We start from the raw sequence: 22,470 nt of genomic DNA on the forward strand, positions 1-22,470 counted from the left end.
ACAATTCAATGTTTCAAAGTGAAACGATACCAGTCACTTATCTTTTAAATCAAATAAAGGAGTTTTATTCAAAATGTTTTTTTTTTTGGGTCAAGCGCTACACAGAGTAACTTGGTCTTTGCTAAAAGTCTGCTAGCTTAATGATAACGCATAATAGGAAATACTGGGGTGGGGGGGCTGATAAGATAACCTTTATTTGTCCCACATTGGGGAAATTTACAGTCTACAGCAGCAAAATTGGGGGGGGGGGTCTGGTAATGAAATTAGCATCAAAATTGAAGTCGATTTAAATCTTTAAGAAAAAAGTTAGCATGGTAGCATACTGGCCCAAGTCATTTGTAACTTTATGTCCTTGCGAAAATGTCAATTTTTTTGTAGATTTCCATTCACGTCAATGGGGCAAGATGATTAGAGATGTGAGTGATGCTAAACAAATGACATTCGTAAGTCAAGGTACCAAGACAGCCAGCAGAAAACGACTTAGCTTCCTCCCCAAGGGCCTGCGTTCGTCTTGATTAGTGTTCCAACCCCAACTGGACATTGGACGCGGAGGCTCAGCTGGCAGCGTGCAAAATAAATCTGCGTCGACGCCACTTGGAGCCCGTTGAAAAGATTTCAATTTGGTCTCAGCTATGGCAAAGAAGAAGAAAAAAACAAGAATGAAAAAAAAAAAACAGATGCATCCTTCAACGACAGTGTTCACATTTTACAAATGAAATGTTGATTTGTACATAAATGCTTCAACTAGGCCTGCAGGAGACCCACACGGGAAAGACAAAACAATATTTACAGAACGCGAGGCTGTGGTCACCGGTCATGCAACACAGTATCCAGGTTGGAGGGGGGGGGGGGGTTTGCTCGACCCACTGGGAGCAGAGGAAGATTCTAAAAAAAATTAAATAAATCAAAAGAAAATAATCGAGGAGGCGGCTATTTGCGGTCGAGAAGCCATCCCGAAGGCGGAATCGGCGTCTCAGCTGCAGCAAAGCTGGTCGGACACCAGCAGCGCGTCAAAACCGTAGATCTCCAGCAGGTGGAGCAGGAAGAGCCGGTCGCCGTGCGGGTCCAGTCCCATGGCCCTCACGCTCTCCGTGGTCAGCGTCGGGTCAGGACTGGCGGCCACCTCGTTCAGGGTCTGGAAAATCCGGTTGTTCTGCTCCAGGAAAAACCTGAAGTCAAAATATACGTTCCAGTATTTGCACGCTTTTCGGATTAAAATATTTTACATGAACCTTTTTTGGGGGTCAGCGGTCACGACAGTGGACAGCTGATCATGTTATCAGGTTACTCAATGACATAATGACCTTGTCCATCTGCCCGCTTCAACAATCAAACGCGACAGACCCCTGCATCCGAATCATTTTTTTTTCAATTCGTGTGACCTTACAGAATAAAGAGATCCTCTTCACTGGACACGCAGTCGCCATTCTCCTCCTGAGAGTATAGCAGCATCTTCCTGCAACAGTGCAAATCATACAATCGGCATCCAGTATGACTGATCTTGACGTATACCGCGATGGGATTTTCTTTTCTTTCGTTACATGACGCACCTTTGCTCAGTGAGCTTGCGATACTTCTCCCGGTCGGCGGTGCTGATGCGGAGCAGTGGCTTGAGACCCTCCCTGTAAGTCTTGACGTTCTGATTGTCCACGTAGACGTCGTAGAGATCCCGCTTCTCCTCGAAGATCTTTTCGGTCGTACCTGCACATAGTAACCATGTGGGTGTGCAAAATTTGGATTTTTTTTTTTTTTTTGTGTTTCAACACCCCAAAATTCTCAAACCTATGACATGCGTTTTCCAGGAAAAAGCGGCGAGCAGTTGGGGGGGCGGGGAAATTTCGGGGATCCCCCCTGCCCAATAAAAGAACTAATAAATGTGAATTAAAAAAAATTGTCCTCGTGTTTTGCATGTTATTTATAGAAAATGTTATTCTATTATCGTAAATGTCGCAAATATAAAAGGTGTATAATATATTTGAATCATTTAAACAATTTTTTAATGGTTTTAAACATCTTAATAATTCATCCCGGAAATTTTATTCTATTGTCGTAAATGTCGCAAATATAAAAGGTGTATGATATATTTGAATCATTTAAACAATTTTTTTAATGGTTTTAAACATCTTAATAATTCATCCATCTGAACTGATTAATTTTACTTTAACTACTTCAAATAATAAAATAAATTTCTCAAATGTATTGACATGAATAGGCTTATTTTAGAATTTATTTTACAGTATTTTCTTTTGTCTCAAATGTATTTATATAAATACTGTATGCTTATTTTAGAATTTATTTTACAGTATTTTCTTTTCAATTTACCAAACATCGAATTTAAAAAATGAAAATATAATGTATATGTGCGTTTTTTTTTTTTTTTATTATTGACTGTAAACATATATCATGCTGAATGCACAGACATCATTGTTTATTTCTCTAATATGATATTGTGGGATCACAAAATAATAAATGAACCACAAACGTTTTGAGTTAGCATTTTGTTATTTTTTTCACTTCATTATTTACAGTAAAAATATTGACCAAATATTAAACATCAAATATGGAGTACATGTAAAAGTATGTATACTTAAATATGCGTGTGTGTAAAATTGTATTTGTCTATTTAAATATTCATTCAGAATTAATATATTAACTAATCGTTCGATACACCTACAACGGTTTATTTTACTCATGTTTTTTTTTGTTTTGTTGTTTTACAATCGACATAATTTTTCAAATCAGCTTCATTAACCGATTTTATGACCCAACTTAAAATAAAAAGCAAAATTAATGTGGGCATCAACTGTATATTAGCGTGACGTTTCACTCACATGCCACATAGGAGAGCTCGTTCTCCAGCGCGCTAATGTCGGCCACGTTGACGTAGAAGAAAGGCCTGAACTCGGGCACGGCCACGCCCACTCCCGGGATGGAAATGTTTGCCAGGCAACAGCAGCAGTACACTAAGATGTGTGGGGGGGGACAAGAGCGATAAAACACACACCAAGTGTCGTTTTTTTTTTTTAGCTTTCAAAAGCCAGCTGTTTCTCCGCACCTCGGTAGCAGACCACGCCCACGGGCGGCGGAGAGAAAATGAGGATTCGCCGCCGCAGCAGCGCCAGCTTCCACAGCACCATGATCTGCTCGCCGAAGAAGCGGATGAACTGGGACATGCAGCCTGCCGGGTGGGTGATCTGGCAACAACCTCTTTAAAATGAGAGAGGGGGAAAAAAAAAAAGCAGAACCGGGGGTTGTGGTGGGTTTTTAACCTTCATTTCTGGATGCATGCTGTGGTTGATGGCGACCCCCCAGGCACTGATAGGGCAAAGTGAAACGACGTCATCGCCGCTAGGGAGCAGCAGTGCCCTCTTGTCCTCGTAGAAGGCCTCCAAAGGAGAATAGTGGCCCGGGGATTGAAGTTGGAGCCTGGCTCCGGAGCAAAAGAAAAAAAAAAATGCACAGTCAGCGGAAAAACAATGACATCCTTGCTGCAGTGAAACATGAACAGGTTTTAGATTTCTGAACTGGAGGGCATCTTGAACGAGCAATAATCGGACAGAGTTTTGTATATGCGTTGATCAGGAGTGTTCATTTTTCACAGAGGATAAAGAATATATGACTGTGTACTCGTCGATCGTCCTTTCACCATTTAAAAAGCACGGTAATATAAGATGCTATTTAGCGTTAGCATGAAGGTCACGGACTCAAAGTCTATGTGCATCTTTATTTAACTATAATTTAGGTCTTGCTAGACAAGAAACTTCAGCTGAGAGTGAGAAAGAAGCAAAACTAACAAAAATATTCCACCAGATGGCGCCAAAGTACTTTTATTGTTTTGTCTTGCGCATGGGATGAGAATCAGTGGCAGGTTTTGTTTGAAAGATGTTTGGATTTTTTTTTGCTTTTGTCTGCCAAAAGAAATAAAACCCCTGCTTACTTCCAAGGCTGAGAACGCCCCACTCCCCTCAAAAAAGGGAGGGAGGAAGGGTGGATGAGAAAGCATCCACGAGATGTCAACTATCTTGTGAGCAACAGGGCGCTCTTTGTGAAAAAAGTGGATGAGTAAGGCGCGAGTGAGTGGAGGTCACAGATTTGAGGAATTGTCATGAGGGAAAGTCAAGACGAATTTCTCACCATAACAGAGCGCTCTATATTCCAACCTCATCTTTTAAAATGAAAAAGAAATCAAAACCTCAGGCGTGATACCTGACTTGGTGCTCCAGGAAGCTCATGTAGCGGTAGAGCAAAGTGTAGGAAGGCGACAGGATGCCCACCGACTTCATCCTGGCGCCGCGCTCCGCCGTGCTCTCCACCGCCATGTTGGCGAAGCAGGCCAGGCCGAAGTAGGAGCCTTTCCGGAAGTAGCTGGGCATGCATGGTGTGTGTGTTGGGGGTTGGGGGGGAGAGGGGAGGGTGGGTAGATAAAGCCTGTGAATCATGGAAGCAACGGCAGGGCCAGATGGCTGAGCTGCTTTTCTTTTATTTATTTATTTATTTATTTATCTGTTGGGAGGTTTTTATTTTTGTTTTTGTTTTTTTTTTTGGCAACACATTCTGCTAAGAGGAAGCTAAGAGGAAGTACATGTCCACAAATTGCAAGTTGAATAATATATTCATGTTTGATGTCTTTTTCAATCTGTATTTATTCCATTCAAATTGAATTACCGTATTTTCCGCGCTATAAGGCGCACCCTAAAAGCATGAAACGTTCTCAATGTGTTTTATAATCCGATGCGCCTTGTATATGGATTAATATTCTGATTTCTTGGACGTAGTATTTTAAATGTTATGCAAAGCGCTTTGTTACAGCTGCAGCGGTTGTGAAAGCGCTGTATAAACTGTATAAATAAAGCTGTATTGCGTTGTATTCCATTTAGCGCAGCTCCATTTAGTGGATGCATAGCGCAACCGCAGCCACTTTTGTAGCTTCTATTCTGTGCGGCTTATAACGCGGTGCGCCCTACAAATGAAAACTGTTTTAAAATCGGCCATTCATTGAAGGTACGCCTTATAATCCGAAGCGCCTTATAATTCGGAAAATAGGGTATACTAGCAGGAAGATGTAGCATGTCATATTGTTTGGACAATGTGTAGAAATGTTTTTTAACTGCATTTAGGAATAAATTCTACATGTACTGCTGCTGAAAGTTATATGCAACATTTCGGCTTTTTTGTTTTGTATTGAATCAAATTAAACATGTTGGCTTCATCAAATAAAATCCGATTTAATTTTCAGTGCATTTGTTTATTTATTTTAGTTTTTATTTTTGAATTATTTCTAAATGTAGCCCCGTTAGCACCGCGGTCTGTTCATAAAATATTGTAAAATAAAACCCCGCCACATTTTCACAACCTACTTGGCTATTTTTAACCCTTTCAGGGACAGCGGTTACTACAGTGGACATCTTATCATGTTATAAGGTTACAGGGTTAATGGAATTCTGCCAATCGAAAAGCCGCATCATTTTGATAAACTAAAAATCAGACAAGGTAACGGCATGCCGTATACTTACAATAAAATACGAATGAAACGGTCACAAAATATTGAAACGCCAAATTGTTGATCAAATATTGACATGCAAGTCGGGAGCCACTTACATGAAGTCTGTGGTGACTCTGTGGGAGCCGCTGGCGATGGCTTTAAACTCCACTCCTTCCAGGTCCATATCCTTGGGTAGGCACCACTCAAGCATGTTTCCTACCACACACACATACACACACACACACAAATCATGTCAACCCAACACGGACATGCGCGTTCGATACCGTGAACGTTATGCGGCAGCTGGTTCCATTTGTCACGAGTGAAACTGGAAGATATGACGACATTTCATCGGAGATCTTGATTTGGTAGACCTGTTTGGTGGATGGACTATTTCGGCAAAGGAGATGTGTTCGCCGCCTGAGCTTGAAAGAAATTGACTTTTTGGTCTCAGTTAGTTAGGAAAAGCAATATTTGTTTCCTTTCGCAATGATTGTAATTAGATGAATCCCCAGCTCACTTAAATAAGTTGAGTAAAATGTTATTACAGTGAAGATGAAGCCTTATTACGCCCACTGCCCTCTGTCAAAAAAAAAAAAGTACAAGCGCCCAACCTCCATAGAGTGTCCCAGTTGCCTTCTGCACAGAACCAACCGTTTTATTTTTCATTCCTGTGGATCAATGAGCCAACTTGGCTGCACTGATTCACAAGAAACTCGAAAACAAAACAGACATCGTCACAGTTTTAAGATTACGAATTATTGACTGATTTTGTCAATCCAAGGCCAGGTCATAAAACAGGGCCACACCTGTTTGAGACATGCAGACACAGATTTTTCTCCCCATGCATTCGCTGCCATTTGTTTTTAAAAGATTAGTAAAAATATCGGATTGTTTTGATTGGTAATAATGAAAAGTGAACATAAATGGCGTTTTAACACAGATATGGGGTGAACCCAACGAGCTGTCTGGCCAAACGTCTTGCATATTTGATGTCGCACCTGTTCTCGTGTTGAACGTAACCACAAAAACCGAAACGATTTGATCCTTTTCCTCCCACGTCACCATCCGATCTTCCAGCGGCACATCCCCGGGTCCTGAATCCGAGGGATGTTCCAGCGCGTCGGGGCGCCGTATTCCATCCTCGCCCGCCTGAGTGATGGAGGTTGCGGGCGGGGCGCCGCAGCCGTCTGGACCCCCCGGAGCGCCGCTCCACCCAAGCCCCGGCGCGGAGACAGCCGGCGGACCGCGGCTGTCGGAGGGACTCGCGAGCCGGTCTCTGGAGTCGACACCGGTGGGCTTCTCCGCGGACGGGACCTCTTCCCAGTCCAGCAGAGGGGCTCGGTCCGACCGCTCCCCCATCCCGTCTGCGTCTCGCCGCGGATTGCAACCGATGTCTCAGGCGATAGGCGCCACCAGACGCATCCGTGGACGACGAAGGCTCAAACCCGCATGTTCGACTTGTTCGGGTTGCTACAAAAGGCTTTCATTCTGTTGCAGAATTGCAGCCGGAGCTCACAGTGAGGAATATTCCTCCCAGGGAGAACATAAAATTTGATGCTGTTGAGAGAGGGGCAACTCCTTCGCTCCGGCTCGAGTTGCGTTCACAAGCAGACTGTTAAAATTCCCTTCCAAACTGTTCAGGTTAAATGTGACACAAAGGCATAACCTCATTCTAATTCTTTTCACATTTAAATTTAAATGACGCACAGAGCTACAACAGTTTGTCATGTTTTTTGTTTTTTTTTGCAGAAGATAAAGAATATATGCAGGAGTATTTTTTTAATTGTCTGTCTACGTGGGTTGCTTCAACATTCATCTTCAAATATCTGTTGCTTAAAGTGTTATTGCTACTTTCATTAGCCTGCCGATGGAAATTTGATTGTGTTTTCGCATTAACCTAGCAGATATTGAAATATATTTGACAGCATCATAATCAAAGGTACCACTGGGTGAGTCATTTTTGGGGATAGTGTTAACCATGTTCAAGAGGGACCGTGAACTGCTTCTAGATCCACTCCATTTGCACAGTTACAGTACCGGTCACATGTTTGGAAAAAAGCCTCTTGTTCAGTGCCCCCCCCCCCATTCCTAAACACACCAGAATTGTAGCTTAATATTTAATTGACATTCTGAAGAAATATTGATTACTGTATTTGGCAAACAAAAATTGTTTAGCAAAACAGAATGTTTTATAATTTAGGATTACAAGTTCATTTATGAACCTAAGGCAGTCTATTTAAACACAGTATTAAACATTTCGACGAGATCTGTAGTCCATCGTTTTGATACAGATAAACATTGTAAAGATATCCTGTGTTAACACATGCTTGCAAGCGGTTGTTTACGATTTGGTTTCTTGAACGTGCACCTATAAACATACAACTTTTTTCGACCAGCGGCACTTTCGACGAAAACGTTTTTTTTTTAATATTTTTTTTAAACTTCAAATCTTTTCGATGCTTTATATTTAAATACAGTTACCACAAAGTAAAAGTATCAATTTTATGTACGTCATGATAGGTCACAAAGTGAAAACGCGGAAGGAAGCTTACGCTGGGGGTCAGTGACGTCATTCAATAACACGTCACCACACGGAAGCTTTCAGATCCAACCTGCGAGACGCTTCCTTTGGTCTGATCAAAAATGGGTACGTATTCTGAAATACGACCAAATTCACATTTCTCGAATAATTTAACTTTTAAGCTGTTGGAGTTTTCGTAAAAACGCACGAAAGCTTGTGTTTTGTCCTACTTGTCGACTTCTAAATGGCCCCCTAACTGTGATTTTGCCAAACTGGCTAAAGCTAAAACCACGTTAGCTCATTGCAATATTTGTCTTTGCGTGCAGTGGACAATTCAAATATCACCGATCTAACTATTTTATCCCAAAAACGGCACCCAAGTGTTGTACACTTAGCAGCAAAGTGACAGCTTGTGTTTTTTTTTTAACATAACCTTACCTGGCTAGTGTTGATCAGGCAAACGGTGGCTAACCAGTCAAGCCGGCTGCATCTAAGCTTCCGGAATGTCAAACATTCAAACAAGTTATTATTGTCAAATAAAGTCTTCAGTTTCTCAGCTTTTGCATGAGTTTTAAATTTAAATTAACAGTTGTATGATTCACATGGTTGCTGTTTGGAGAGGGGGAAAAAAAACACAGCAAAATGGGTGTGTACCTCCAGGTGGCTTCTTCTCCAGTATCTTCTCGGGCCTGTTTGGAACCAGGGAAATGAGGATTCTCATCCTGGGTTTGGATGGTGCTGGGAAAACCACTATTTTGTACCGGCTGCAGGTTGGGGAGGTGGTCACCACAATCCCAAGTAAGTACCAACACTACATTAGGGAAAATCAACTAGTAATGTGCCATGGGAAGACATCCAATTTCACTTTTTCCAAAAAATTATCGATCACAATTTGTTTTTTTATACACCTGGCACAGTGTGACTGCCAGAAGAATGGAATGCTCGCATAATATTGGAGGACACATTGCAAGCACCACATGGTAGTCTGCGCTTACGCCGCCTAGAGCAGACAAAAAGCATCAGCCTTGAGTGATGCAGTAAATAAAATTATGAGCTGACTAACAAGCAAAAATAAAGCTGCGTCTGCTTACCTTGAAGGCTGACTCGTTCCTTCTGCACCAAACCGGCTTACTCAAATGCATTGAATCTCACTCACATTGTATTAGGGGGGAAAAAAAAAAAGAGTTTGAAACTTGAGGCAACACAATGCAGCACAGCTCCCACGGAACACTTTTACTCAGATTTTCTACGACATACATTTTTCGTTTCGCTGGTGAGTAGTGAGAGCTCAACAAAAGATGTGTGTGTGTGGGGGGGGACTCCGGACTAGGTTACGATCCGTCACCACAAGAGTCTATTTTGACTTGACACCCTCCGTTGTCGCTCTTGTGCAGCAATCGGCTTTAACGTGGAGACCGTGACATACAAAAACCTGAAGTTCCAGGTGTGGGATCTGGGAGGCCAGACGAGTATCCGGTAAGTATACCGCATTGATTTGTTATGTTTCCGGCATCTTTTTAAATGCCCCGCCCTTGTCACAGGCCATACTGGCGGTGCTACTACTCCAACACGGACGCTGTCATCTACGTTGTCGACAGCAGCGACCGTGACCGAATGGGCATCTCCAAGTCTGAGCTTGTGGCTATGTTGGAGGCGAGTCTATACCACGGAGTCGTCATAATCTCAAGCAGTATGCTGTTTTCTCGTGGTTATTTTTAATTATTATTTTTTGGAATCCAGGAGGAGGAGCTGAAGAAGGCCATCCTTGTCGTGTTTGCAAACAAGCAAGATATGGAACAGGCGATGACACCGGCCGAGGTGGCCAACGCACTGGGCCTCCCCGCCCTCAAAGATCGGAAGTGGCAGATCTTCAAGACCTCGGCGACCAAAGGCACGGGCTTGGATGAAGCTATGGAGTGGTACGTTTTTGTTTTAAACGATTAAGACAAATAATAAAAAAGAGACGAGTGTGTTTACAGCGGCGTTTCTCTGCAGGCTGGTGGATTCGCTGAAGAGTCGGCAGTAGAACAGAGGGAAAAAAAAGACGACGATGACATGTGCCCCCCCCCTTTTTTTTTTTTGTAAATATCCTTCTGTATGAAACCTTGTGACTGACCTCGCTTCCCGTGTACTCCGGCCAAACCTGGGACTGAAAAGCAGAGGCCTCGTTTTCTATTGTCTGCGTGAAAAGCATTGTTCAGAGCGCAGCGGTGGTCAAGGTTACACTTCATACTTTCAAATCAAACAAAGTTGGGTGCCTTTGGTCGGATTCATTCACTCCCATAACCCCCCCAGAAGGCTCAAGCGTGTCAAACGCTCAAGAAACGCGATGACACTCTGCGAGGAGGCACTGCATAGCCGATTCTTTACACACTAATGGACCACCGAGTGTTATTTAAATCTTTTTTTTGTACATGAGTGAATTGATTTCCCTGTCGTCGCACCACCGCTTCATTTTTATTGTCGACATAGTTAAAATGACCCCCCCCCACCCCCCATAGATTGCAGAGTACAGTTTGCTTCAAATTGAATGGTTGCATATTTATAACTGCTTGTACAGTGAAAATGATTCCCAGTAAAGACTTTTGGTGATTGTAACAATCGTGTGACACTTCTTTTTATAGGGATGATTTATAAAATGCTATACAAACCAAAAAAAAAAAAGGCGGCGCTGGGAGACTTTTCACCCATTGACATGATTCCGCCTTATCTATTGACAAAATGAGGTCCTTGATTAACTCACTGCACCATGGCCAGGTCTTTGAGCGCGTGGCTACGGTGCTTCTTGGCTTTATATCCAGGCCGCAGGAACTCGATCTTGCGCTTTTTGGCCTCGATTTTATTGAGGTGCTTCTTGACTTTCTTCTGAGCGGCGATGTCTGGGTTGGTCACCGCCTGGCAAGACCAAACTCAAATTTATTGACATGAAATTGTTCCGTCGTTAAAATGTGTCACGTGTGTTTGAAGGGGACATTCCCTGGAAATAGGTAAATAAATAAAATCTCATTCCTGCAAGGAAAAAAAAAATCTTGATTTTAAGTCACGATAAGCCTGCGGTGGCTTTACCTGCGTGGCTCGTTGTCGCTTACGCGCAGCCCGCCTCACTGCGAACTGCTTCTGCACCGCCGAGAAAGCCAGCGAGAAGGTCTCCAGGCCCATCTGTTTCTTCATCAGCTCGATCAGCTCCTGAGCCAGGTTCTTCAGTGTCGGGTCTGATGACGACGACGTAAGTGAGCGCCCCCTTCAGGTAGGCATGGAAAAAAACACGTGTGGTTTACCTTGTTCTGCGTAGGTGCTCTCCAGTTCTCTGTAGAGCGGCGCGATGATGGTGGTCAAATAGGGGCCGAGTCGCTCCTTGCCGAGGTCCATTGCGATTGCTCCCAAGAATTTAAAAACGCAGGTTCTCTGTAAATAAAAGGGATGGGAATGTTACAAAAACTCGGCATGGTAAAGTGTACCTTGTTTTTGCTTAAAAAAAAAAAAAAAAAAAGTCACAACAGGATGCTAGCAAAGTTGATTTTACATTTCACAACAGCTTCAACAAAGCAAACATTTAGCATAAAATAAAACACATTTTTCAATAAAATGTATGTAGAGGTTTCAAAATAGCTTGAGAACATTTCTTTTGACTCTTCAGTTGTCAGAAAAGTATCATTTGAAGGAGCCGTGCTCCATTTTGTCTCTTCAAAGATTGGATGTCTTTTTTTTTTTTTCTCCTACTCAACTTATTGTGTGACACCGAAAGTATGGTGCATTGAAATGGACTTTCGGATGCTGCTTTGGGTACCTTCAGCGGAATTTTGGGATTATGTGCCGCCTCCCTTTTGGCCATCAGTGACAGCTTTTTGATCAGCCACAGCAGCGACGGAGGTTTGTCGTCCTTCACGTCGTCCGCTTCGTCCTTCTCCTCCTTATTATCCTCCTCCTCTTCCTCCCCGTTCGCCTCCATTTCCTCCTCTGGGGTGATTATGTTCGACTCGGGGGAGACCAAGTAGATGATCTTGCCCACAAAGAGGAGGTTTTTGATCACCTGCTCGCCAGACTCCGTGTCCAAGAATCTGGACTGCAGCTGATGGCAGAAGGCTAACGCCAGCTCTCTCATCTGCAGAAAAGAATGACGAGAGGATGTGAGAAGAGGATATTGCAACTCTGGGGTGGGGGGACTCGAGTCAGACTCGACTTGACGTTGACCGTGACCTTTTTGTCCAGATTGCTCGTGATGAAAGCGGCGGCCACATTCGGGGGTGATTTCCCGCCTCCCTGCGCTCTCCACGCCGCAACCAGCTCCTCCGCCTGGTGGGCAGCGAAGAGCTGGCCGAAGAGCTGCGAGGCGGTCAGCCACACCCAGCAATGAGGGTGGCGCAAATGGCCTTCGATGTGGCCTAAAAAAACGACAGCGGATTTTAACTCATTCAGTACCAGCCAATTCTAGACCAAGTCTGAAAAGACGTTTAAAGACGTCTTTGGGAGTGAATGAGTTAATGTGATAGGCTTGGTGGCAGCCGCGAAGTGGGCGGCTTACCCCAAATATGAGTGAGGGTGTCACGAGGTTTGCTGAGCTCCAGGAAACCGCAATGTTTGATCAATTTGGTGACAAGAGTGAGGTAAGTGAACAGGAGCCTGTCCGCTGCCCGCTCCTCCTCCTCCTCCTCCATCTGAAACGACATGAAAAGTCATAAAAACAGGCTTCCGTTTGACCCGTCTTGACGTTGACAGGTACGCCGAGGCTATTCCGTGTCACGTTTTGACCCGCGTCTCCATTTTAAGATCGTACGTCTTCGTAGTTGTCGGGGTTGAGCTCCTTCGCAAGCAGCGGTAGCAGGCCGTCGAGGCGTTTGGCAAAGTTCTCCTCCTCCACCTCCACGAACAAACCGCAGAGCTGAGCGCCCAGACGCCTCAGGCTCACCTGCACCACAGCAACCTTTAACGACGCGCTCAAATATGACAAAGCGCCACCAGATGGAAAGTCAAGCTCACGTGCCTTCTCTTCATTCAGCCAACCGCTGACGAGGGAGAACAAAGAATTCTGCTGGTTGACGTCCACCTTGGCCAGGAGGTCTTTGATGGCCATGGCGGCCATTTTCTTGCAGCGCGCCGAGTCGTCGTTGACCACCACCAGGGCAAGCGGTGCAAAGAAGAGGTTGCTGTACCTCAGCAGTAAGGTCTTAAGAGAATAAAATCCGGCATGGCGAAGAGTTAACATGATTATTTCGGATTAATTGCGCAGCTCGAAAAAGTACCTGAGGGAACGTCTGGAAGACGTAAGCGAGCATCTCCAGCGCAGACTCCCTGCCTGTGTCGTGTTCATACGCCAGCTGGGCCACAATGAAGTCCAAGTGGTCCTGCAGTTTCTTCCCCAGTGGGTAATCCAGCAAGTACTTTAAATAGATCTGTCTGCAGTGCACTCGGATCATGGAGTTACTTCCGTTGACCGACAGCTTGGCTACTTTCCTCATCAGTGGCTGCATCTCGGGAACGATGAGCTTCCGCGACAGAATCGCCTGAGACAAGTCGGTGAAATTTTAAATCAAAGCGTTCCTGGGTCGGGATCCGACTAACATTTATCACAACAATCACGTTTTTTTGTTCTTCAATGTCTGCCAATGATGCCGCGAACTATGTTGAAGTGAGTTGAATTTTTCATTGAGGCCAAAAGTAGTGCTTTGACACTGACTATAGGCAATTATACACCCTTGAAGGGGGGGCATCAACAGCGCAAGAATTTTCACTTTTTGCCATGGAAAACTTGCTGAAGTGTCGCGAATATCGCGAGAGGACGAAAGACGTCATTTTTACACATACCTTCAGGAGGCCGAAGGCAGTTGCCCGTCGAGACTGGTCATAGATGTCCTCCTCGGCGTATCCCAGCAGGACCTGCAGTTGGAGCTCGGAAATCATGCTGTCCTTCACATTTTTCACCAGTATGGTGATGGTCTGAAAGAGACAACAAGTATGGCGAATACGGCACAAAATATGACAAGTCGTTAAAATTGCCAAACCTTAAAGCAATTCTGGACCAGGATGTAGTTCTCCCCACGGGCAGCTCCGGCCTTGGAGTAATCCTTCAGCAGGACAAACAGCTGCTTGGTCAGCTGATTGACATTCTCCGCCACGGCAGGCAGAGGGAACTTCAGAACCCACGTGAAGGCTACCAGAGCTTCCGTGATAACCTGATTAGAGGGTGAGAAAAAAAAAAAAGAAAAGGGATTCGGGAAGTTATTTGATTCTGGAAGCCACGTTGGGTCGAAATGTGAGCTGCTCCCACCTTGACGTGCATGGAGGTGAGGCATTCAAGCAGCATCGGCACGAAAGGGTCCAACATCTCGAGGGCCGACTCCATGGATGACGTCACTTTGGCTTTCTTCAGACTCAAATGCAGCAGCTGGAGAACATGGAGTGATTATGAACGCTACCAAAAGAGGCGGACTATGATACGGTATGTTTTGGTTGTGTCAGCACCGTTTCCCACACTTTGAGTAAGGCACACATTTCATACATTCAGAAAAAAAAAAAAAAATCTCATGTCAGACCTCCAATAAAAATACAGCGAAAACATCGGAAGTGGAATGCAAAGAAATTTCTTCCTCCTGCGCTCATTTTTCTGCCTGGCACTAAATGTCACTGGCAAAATTACATTGCAACAAACCCTTTCAGGGACAGCGGTTGCTACAGTGGACATCTTGCATTATCAGGTTACAGGGTGCATGAAAGGCTTTCGTAAAATTGGATCATTTTGTTCTGTGCTCGCTCCTTACCTTAAGACCCGCATCCACCAGGATGTGCATGTTGGTTCGGCGGCTGACGGGAGCTTTTACACCGCCCCTCTTTGGAGTGGGTGGCAGGAGTAGGCAGCTCGGAGGGGGGAGTCGGGGGTCAGGTGGAGGCTTTGCTGAAGCTTTGTCCCTAAAAAAACAAAACAAAAAAAAAAAAACAACATGATGAAATAAAATTAAAAAAAATCAAAATGCAGACGTGTCACTCCCTGTCATTCGTACTTGTCTTTCTGAGTGAGCAGAGGCAGGCTCTGGCTGATAAGACCGTGGCTCAGCAGGAGGATGTCAGAGGAGCCCATGCCCGTATTTTCCAGCAGACCCAGAACCAGGCGCCGCAGAACTGCGGCCACGCGGTTACACACCTTCAGACTCTTTGAGTTCTCCAGAATCTGCAATGATCGATTGAATAAACAAAACGCGCGCAGTGAAAAGAGCACAATCCAACCGGACTCCGCCCACCTCCTTCAACGGCAGAACGAGCATGGTGATGCTCTCCTTGCTGCAAAACTGGGCCAGAATCTGGTAGGAGTCCATGCTCTTGCTATGCCGCGCCTCCATCAGTTTCGAGACGATGCCCTTCACCTCTTTCTCCTCGGCGACGACGCCAAACAGCTCGTTGTTGAAGATCTGAGCGGTGCAAGGAAAAGCCAATGAATAAAAACACAACGCGATCGTACGCAAGTCCGAAAAATGAGACCGAGCGCTTCCTTCTTACGTTGATGAGCATGCTCATGCATGGGTCAAGGTCACCACTTTTCAGAGTTGGGCTGAGGGCCGAGAGCAGCTGGTACACAGTAAATGTCAGAACGTGGACCTGGGAAACAAATACACAAAGAGAAGATGAGATGATGGAGTTTCTGCTCTCGTTTGGGGTGGACATTTCTTTTACGCTCATGTTCGATTTATATAACGCATGGCTCATTTCTAGATTAGATTAACAAGCGCATCAGGCTATGATACTTTTATTTTTTTGGTTTGTAAGTTTGACCAATAAAAAAAAATGATGACATTTCAGGAAAAAAAAGCCACCTGTTGCTGAACCCTAAATTCATAAATATTACATCACATATTATATTATCATATTACTAATATTATTATTCTGAAAACCTGATGCGCCAGAGGAAAAAAAATGAGGGCACATTTGGAAACAGTGCCAAAAATAGTGTCGACAAGTGTCATTATTTAATCAATTATTGTTTCATGTTTATTTTGCTAAAATGCGGATTGTATTATTCGCAATAAATGTATTAAAAAATTATATACAGAAAGAAAATCAAATGCCGTGGAAGGACTGATGCCTCCCACAAGTCGCAAAAATCAGCAAGTAACGAGACCCCCAAAATGGTTGAGAATTGCCCGCAGATGCCACAAGATGGTGGCAAACCACAACATGAAGCTCATAAACTAACCTCAACATAGTTCTATGACAGCAATATACCAGTAGCAAAACTTTTAAATGAGCAGCAGGAGATGCTGTACATCTTAACTAACCCATTTTAGGAAAAAAAAAATGCAACAAATATAACAAGACCAGATAAAAGGACGTAACAAGCGTTGACATGAATTAGTTTATACCTGGTAGCCTTTCACGAGGATACCCTGCATCTCTTTCAGCATGTACCGCAGGTAGCGGCAGCCCAGCGTCTCGAGGATCTTCACCAGCGTTCCCCTGGCAACTTCGCGAACCTCCTGGAATCGGTTTCGCAGGACCACGCACACCTTGATCAGGATCCTGGACGGCAAACAGAAGAACACGCTTTGACCCTTTTAGAAGAGGACACATTGAAGCAAAGAGCGTCAAAAAAATAAATAAAGAAATGGGGATACCCTGGCAGGTTGGCCTCCATGATGTGTGGAGGAAGAGTTTGCATGAGTTTGATCATGGCGAAGGCTATCGGGATGCGCGCCACTTCTTCTTCCTTCACCTCCTTGGACTTCACCGCCTTGTGCTCATCGTCACGTTTCACCTAGAGATTCGCAAATACGCACTTTGCTGCCTTTTCCTTGTTTCCATTGACGTCGATTAAAAAAAAAAAATTTTTTTTAAATCATACTTTGGCGTTGAGACATTTTTGAAGGCGAGGCAACACGCTGCTCGTGACACTCTGCTGGATGGTGTTGATGAGCGACTCCAGCTCCTGTTGACTCTGCGGCAGACCGCAGGACACCGCCACGGGCTTGGGAGCCGGGGGTTTCTTGGCTTTAGCGGCGGTCGCTTTCTTGGAGGAAACTTGTCCTTCATCGGGCGTTTCCACGGCAACAGCTTGCAGAGACGTTTTGCCGTCGATCTCCATGGGCTCCTCGTCGTCACTTGACTCCGATTGTTCGGCTGCGGCCTCTTCCTCGACATCCATCGCGGAATCTGTAACTTCACAAAAAAAATATATATAAATAAATAAAAATTTTTAAAAACTGTTAAAGTGAACCCTTACTGTGAAACTCCTCCACAACGAAACCTACATGGGCGAAAATACCCCCTAATGTGAAAACATTTTCATGCATGAAAGCTCCCCCTACGACGAAAAATCCCCCTGTTCCGTTTTACGAAATCCTTTTCTCTGCTCTTGCCTTGTGACGAGATTCACTCCAACGAAAACAAGCCTTCCGCAAAAGTCTAATCCAACAGCGACCTCTACTGCTTCGTTCGGAAACAGCAACAGCAACCACCACACTGGTTTACATCGACGCAGTAGTCCAGGAAGTATTTGTTATTGTTCGTTTCAGACGCAGCAAGAACGTTGCATTGCTAAAATGGCTACAAAACGGACCTTTGGATGTCAAGCAGCTAAGACAAGAAGAGTTCTGACGCGGGAAGAGAGGGTAAAAGTGATCAAAATGAAAGACAAAGGAAGCAAAATAAAAAACATTATCCAAGAAATTGAGAAGTGTTGGGAAGCAAAAGAGTGTAAATGACTTTTTTAAAACCAACAGACAAAGTGGAGTGATTTCTATAAAATAATTGTATGTTAATGTTAAACAATATCAAAAGAGTGTATGCTCATATTTATGCACTATGTACATTATTGGAATAAAAAAGAGTACAGATATACAGATGCAGAAAAGTGGTGAAGATTGCACGACTGTCTTGTGTCCTATGTGTTGTGTTGTGTTATTTTTGTTATTTTGACTTCAAAATGGTGCCGCGAGAGTGGCTGCCTTTCCAGCAGCTCCTATATTTTGTTGTTCTACTTCTTCCTTTCATAACTTTGCTGCTGTGAATTGGGAATTTCTCCATTGCGAGACTAATAAAGGTTTTCTTATCTTATCTTATACGATGTGTGTGTGTGTGTGTGTGTGTGTGTGTACATCTAAAATAAAATTTGCTACAGTGAAAAACCCCGTTGTGAAAAATTTCTTGCTGCAAACAGGATTTCGTTGTAGAGGAGTTTCATTGTATTTATCATGGGGAATACTCCAAAAATATTTACTTCTTAAATCCCACTTAAATTGATTTTTTTTTAAATTAAGAAGAAAAAAAAATTTTTTCAACACATTGTAGCCCTTTTTACAAGTTTTCACCTTCTCTGGCTTTAGCAGCTTCCATCTCTCGGGCGAGGGTCTCATGGTCAAAGTGGAATGCCTCGAGGACTTTGACGAGCAAACTGGAGGTGACAGGATGACGACAAAATGAGAGGAGTTCAAACGGACTATGAAAATAAGAATTCGTTGAGTGGCCACCCACCTCACAGCCAGCTTCTGCTCGACCTGCGACGTCTGCAGGACGTGAACGAAATGCTTCAGGTAGTACAGGTACTTGGACCAGGTCAGCCGGCGACACACGGCGGCCACAATGTCCACGCACGCCGTTGTCATGTTCTCGCGCTGCCGTGCACCACCAGGTCAAAATGTTACGAGACAAAAGTCAAATGCGTTGTGAGCGTGACGACGCGAGCGTCACCTGCATCATTTTCTCGTCCATCAGGGCCGTCAAAGCGTAAGGCATGATGTAATTCTGCAACGAACGCGGCGACAACACCACAGTGCCCTCTGTTAGCTGCTTGGCTAACTTCCTCAGGGCCCGACCCCGACGGTGGATCTAGAGGAAGACACACACAAACGATAAGAATCTCAAGAGGGAAGCTGGATGTAAAAGATTCCATACCTGAATGTGCTTCATGTGCTCGAAGAAGTCGGACTCGGGGTCGTTGTAGTCGGTGAGCTGCACCATGTCTCGGAATTCTTTCTTCGTGGGGAAGGTCTTCACCAGGCAGGCGAGTACGTTGGTGTATTCGTGCTGCACGCTCTAACATAGAGAAGACGGGAGACTTTTATTCAAAGGTTCAATCCCCACTACAGGTTTTGGGTCTTACAGTTTCGAATATTTCCGGGTTTCTGCACATATGAGAAAATCAAATGTAATACTTTTGGTAATATATAGCGTTAAAGGGAGTGTCAAAGATTCAGTCAAGATTTATTTTGAGGTCATTTTTTTCGGCACAAGGCAGCATTAGCGCTTCATGTTGGACGCTGGACTTTTTTCTTTATGAATTAAGAAGAAATTAATTGCAACATGAAGGATGTCGGGAGCTCCCATTTTGTTTCGTGTAAATTACAATCCCCAGTCTCCACAGATGTACCTGTGTGGATTTTACCTTTCTCATCTATCTCCTTCTGCACTCAATTCAACTCTGTTTATAGAGCACTTTAAACCAACCACGGCTGTATACAAAGCTCTGTACGAGGAGCAAAAAAGAATTCAGACAACAACAAACAAGAAATGAATAGAAAAGACGGTAGAAAGCACAGAAGCAGTCAAAACTAAAAATCAAGTCTTATGCTCAGCCAAAAGCCAAAGAATAAAAATAAATAAATAATTTGGAAAAAAAAAGCGTTTTAAGACGAGTTTTAAAGATGGGCAGCGTGGGGGCTTGCCGAAGGTTCAGTGGGAGGTCATTCCAAAGAGAGGGACTGGCAACGGAAAAGGCTCAAACCCCTCTGAGCCTCCGCTTAGTTCTTGGACGACGTACTTGGTCTGCTTTTTCGTCCTTAATTTCGTCCTTAACTCCTTCACTCCCAAAGACCATACATGGCAATGGTGAGTGATGAAAAAAGCGGAAAGGGCGTGGCCTGGCCGGGGGCGTGGTTACTTATAAAAGTGGCACTAAACATGCTGAAGATAGTGTATTGAATTTACACACTATTTGAAAATTGAACAGAAAAATATCCCAAGATCGCCACTATTCTTTCAAGTGAAAAGTTGTGCAATTTTGCTTATGCATTCCTGGTGAGCATATGTAACTCCAGATTTGCTGCTCAAAATCAAAACTAAAAAAAGTAAACACATCCCCTGATTTTAACCTTTACAGTGACTTTTCTGTCAAGCCAGTCCCATCGGAATTTATTCTTGACATTTGAGTCAATTTCTAGGATTGAAGACTCCTGATCTTTCGTCAAAACGTTCATATTTCCGCTCAAAACGATCCCAGAACAATGAATTTGCGAGACGAACAGGCCGCCATGAATCAGGTAAACAATATGTTACATGCAATTTGATTGGTCCAAGCGCTTGTAGTTAACCAATCGCTGGGCCGTATGTATAATCGAGCTGTGATCTGATTAGTTAAAGCTTTCATACACGTCCAATCGCAGGGCTGTTTACAAACGGAAAACGGAGAGACTGTTCGGGAGAGCTCGTGAAAACTCGACGATAAGGTACCTGACCGCCCCTAAAATTTTCTCAACGGATTTAGACGATTCACAAAAATGATCAATTTAAGAAATAAAACGGCGGATTTCCGCGGATCCGCGGAAAATTGCCATGTATGAAAGACGTTTTTAAACATCTTTTCAGACTTGGTCTAGAATTGGCTGGTACTGAATGAATTTAATGCTTTTTAGTGACGGAAATCCTGTATTTTGTGAACACAGCCGAATGACCGTTGCTTTTACTATTGCGCCTCCCTCCATTCATTTTCTAATAGTCTACTCGAGACGTAATGCAGTATTGGAAACTTGATTACAAAATACCGCATTCAAAATGAAAATACCTCCGTCTTGCTCCGGAGTCCCTTGTGTATGGCGTCCAAGATGGTGTGTTGGATGACGTCCCGGTAAACCTTCTCCCCTGCGCCGACCGCCGCCAGCTGGACGATTATTGCGGACAGGCACAAGGTGGCGTTGTCGCCCAGCGACATGTCTCCGATCTGTAAAGATAAAGTCGAGTGTGACGATGGTCAAATTTATCAGCTTGGCGCTCGGCTTTCCAACAACATTTGTCACCTCGTATGTGTGGAAGCAGTTTTGGATGACGATGCCGATGTAGTCAAGGTCAAGGGATTTCATCTCTCTTATCCGCCTGGTGGCGTCTTGGAAAGCTGTCAGGCGGACGTCAAAGTAGACCTCATCCAGGTGGCGACTGTCGAAGGCGTTGAGCTGGGGAGGAGTGGTTACACACGTCAGGTATAAGAGAACTACGTTTCGATTGACATTGAGGTATCCCAAGTGCTCAAAGCTACCTTTGTGGTCATGTCAGTGATGTATTTGAGCGAAGGATCCATGTCTGACAATGTCTAAAAGTAAGAGGACAACACGACAGTGAATCAGAAACTTGAGCACCTGAAAAAAAAAGAGACCAAAGTACCACTACCAGTATGTACCTGGAAGACGCTGGTGAGAGCCTTCCTGGGCAGCTTGTTGTGAATGACGGAGAAAAGTTTGCTGAGCGGCTGCAGAAAAGCAGAGGGCTGCACGCACTGCTGCAGCAAGTTCTGGATGGTAGCCAGGATGTCCAGTTCTGTCTCCTGTAATAAAGGCAGTCAAGACGTTCACTGGCTACAAAAATACATAAAAAAAAAAAAACGTTTTGAAATGCGTAAAAAAAAACAAAAAAAAAACACTACCTCAGAGTTTTTGCCTTTCAATAGATAAGGCAGTAAAAGCCGAATCAGCGTTGAACTCTGCTCTTTGTCGCTAACAAACCGACTGATCCTGGGAGATTAATAAGAACAAAACAGACACAAATAAAGAATCAGACACTGTTAAAAAAAATAAATAAATAAAAATAAACGAGGGACAAGGCGATAACTTGCTTGGACAGGATGTTGAGTTCCTTGGACACCTGTGGGCGGAATTTCTTCTTTTTCAGCCTATCGGTGTTTCGGACCACGCCGCTGAGGTAGTGCAGCACGGTGGTGATGTGAGGCAGTAAGAGCCTGGAGCCCTGTGTCAACGAGTCTGGAAAAAAATATGTGCACGGTGAAGACACTGCAGTAATTTGAGATTTGCCCGCCAGTTCTGTTAGTCGGAGAAAATCTCCTGCAAAACCAATAAATGTAGTGATTGGGCGCCATCTGCTGGAATCTCGGCTTTGTTGTGAAGCTGAATTCATTGATGGGAGTTCTTTGCCAGCTTTTCAAGACATCCTGTTTGGTTGGCGGCCCTCGAACGCGCCTCACGTGCAGTCAAAATATTTGGCTGATTTGTTCGCCCATGTGTCGATTTAATGAATACAGACGATGATGTGACATCGGCTCATGATTGTGTACATGTTAGATGCGTGGCGTTTGATGACGGCATTCTGCGTTTTGAATGCTTAGCTGGCATCGATGCATAATTATAAACCCCTTTGAAGAGAGGGCATCAATTAATCTATTGGTAGGTCTCGGTCAGTAGACAAGCCGTAAGGAAAACGGTTGAATGCTAATTGGTCCGCTAACCTGCAGCAAGCGTGGCTTCGGCGGGGTCCGGGGACA

At 44.1% G+C, this 22,470-nt stretch overlaps 3 protein-coding genes across 3 annotated transcripts in view; 1 reads left to right on the plus strand and 2 right to left on the minus strand.

Moving 5' to 3' along the window:
* Nucleotides 1-88: 88 nt before the first annotated feature.
* Nucleotides 89-7,196, minus strand: LOC109531840 (protein LCHN-like). Its single transcript, XM_019896349.1, has 9 exons — nt 6,484-7,196; nt 5,599-5,698; nt 4,207-4,365; nt 3,270-3,426; nt 3,056-3,194; nt 2,832-2,963; nt 1,551-1,701; nt 1,388-1,456; nt 89-1,169 (listed from the first exon to the last, which is right to left on the minus strand). The coding sequence occupies exons 1-9, from the start codon at nt 6,842-6,844 to the stop codon at nt 974-976; spliced, it is 1,464 nt and encodes a 487-aa protein (XP_019751908.1). The 5' UTR covers nt 6,845-7,196; the 3' UTR covers nt 89-973.
* Nucleotides 7,197-8,030: 834 nt separating this feature from the next.
* Nucleotides 8,031-10,041, plus strand: arl1 (ADP-ribosylation factor-like 1). The gene is made up of 6 exons (XM_019896360.1): nt 8,031-8,132; nt 8,667-8,804; nt 9,401-9,482; nt 9,548-9,659; nt 9,747-9,925; nt 10,002-10,041. Exons 1-6 carry the CDS (start codon nt 8,129-8,131, stop codon nt 10,030-10,032), a joined length of 546 nt encoding a protein of 181 aa, XP_019751919.1. The 5' UTR covers nt 8,031-8,128; the 3' UTR covers nt 10,033-10,041.
* Nucleotides 10,042-10,595: 554 nt separating this feature from the next.
* Nucleotides 10,596-22,470, minus strand: part of utp20 (UTP20 small subunit processome component) — a 24,028-nt gene continuing 12,153 nt past the window's right edge. Inside the window, exons 29-58 of the mRNA XM_019896333.1 lie at nt 22,435-22,468; nt 21,808-21,952; nt 21,619-21,706; nt 21,376-21,519; nt 21,235-21,288; nt 20,999-21,151; nt 20,767-20,922; nt 18,882-19,022; nt 18,678-18,815; nt 18,462-18,601; nt 18,299-18,381; nt 16,834-17,141; nt 16,607-16,746; nt 16,355-16,511; nt 15,495-15,593; nt 15,239-15,406; nt 15,002-15,168; nt 14,762-14,909; nt 14,272-14,388; nt 14,006-14,176; nt 13,809-13,940; nt 13,247-13,507; nt 12,988-13,170; nt 12,781-12,912; nt 12,529-12,661; nt 12,204-12,388; nt 11,794-12,108; nt 11,285-11,411; nt 11,073-11,218; nt 10,596-10,901 (exon numbers count right to left, since the gene is read on the minus strand). Coding sequence (XP_019751892.1) covers nt 10,746-10,901; nt 11,073-11,218; nt 11,285-11,411; nt 11,794-12,108; nt 12,204-12,388; nt 12,529-12,661; nt 12,781-12,912; nt 12,988-13,170; nt 13,247-13,507; nt 13,809-13,940; nt 14,006-14,176; nt 14,272-14,388; nt 14,762-14,909; nt 15,002-15,168; nt 15,239-15,406; nt 15,495-15,593; nt 16,355-16,511; nt 16,607-16,746; nt 16,834-17,141; nt 18,299-18,381; nt 18,462-18,601; nt 18,678-18,815; nt 18,882-19,022; nt 20,767-20,922; nt 20,999-21,151; nt 21,235-21,288; nt 21,376-21,519; nt 21,619-21,706; nt 21,808-21,952; nt 22,435-22,468 — 4,521 coding nt within the window. The 3' untranslated portion in view covers nt 10,596-10,745. The remainder of the gene's footprint in view (nt 10,902-11,072; nt 11,219-11,284; nt 11,412-11,793; nt 12,109-12,203; nt 12,389-12,528; nt 12,662-12,780; nt 12,913-12,987; nt 13,171-13,246; nt 13,508-13,808; nt 13,941-14,005; nt 14,177-14,271; nt 14,389-14,761; nt 14,910-15,001; nt 15,169-15,238; nt 15,407-15,494; nt 15,594-16,354; nt 16,512-16,606; nt 16,747-16,833; nt 17,142-18,298; nt 18,382-18,461; nt 18,602-18,677; nt 18,816-18,881; nt 19,023-20,766; nt 20,923-20,998; nt 21,152-21,234; nt 21,289-21,375; nt 21,520-21,618; nt 21,707-21,807; nt 21,953-22,434; nt 22,469-22,470) is intronic.

Source organism: Hippocampus comes, unplaced genomic scaffold (genome assembly GCF_001891065.2).
Source record: "Hippocampus comes isolate QL1 unplaced genomic scaffold, H_comes_QL1_v1.1 scaffold196, whole genome shotgun sequence".
In the NCBI taxonomy this organism is placed as follows: Eukaryota; Metazoa; Chordata; class Actinopteri; order Syngnathiformes; family Syngnathidae; genus Hippocampus; species Hippocampus comes.

What these genes read in the sequence shown, in the direction of transcription:
- LOC109531840 (XM_019896349.1), bottom strand. Translation starts at nt 6,844, where the DNA reads ATGGGGGAGCGGTCGGACCGAGCCCCTCTGCTGGACTGGGAAGAGGTC. An exon ending in AGAGTCACCACAGACTTCAT is followed by an intron (nt 4,366 to 5,598) that starts GTAAGTGGCTCC and finishes ATGCATGCCCAG; the next exon opens with CTACTTCCGGAAAGGCTCCT. An exon ending in GCATGCATCCAGAAATGAAG is followed by an intron (nt 3,195 to 3,269) that starts GTTAAAAACCCA and finishes GGTTGTTGCCAG; the next exon opens with ATCACCCACCCGGCAGGCTG.
- arl1 (XM_019896360.1), top strand. An exon ending in GGTGGTCACCACAATCCCAA is followed by an intron (nt 8,805 to 9,400) that starts GTAAGTACCAAC and finishes GCTCTTGTGCAG; the next exon opens with CAATCGGCTTTAACGTGGAG. An exon ending in AGCTTGTGGCTATGTTGGAG is followed by an intron (nt 9,660 to 9,746) that starts GCGAGTCTATAC and finishes TTTGGAATCCAG; the next exon opens with GAGGAGGAGCTGAAGAAGGC.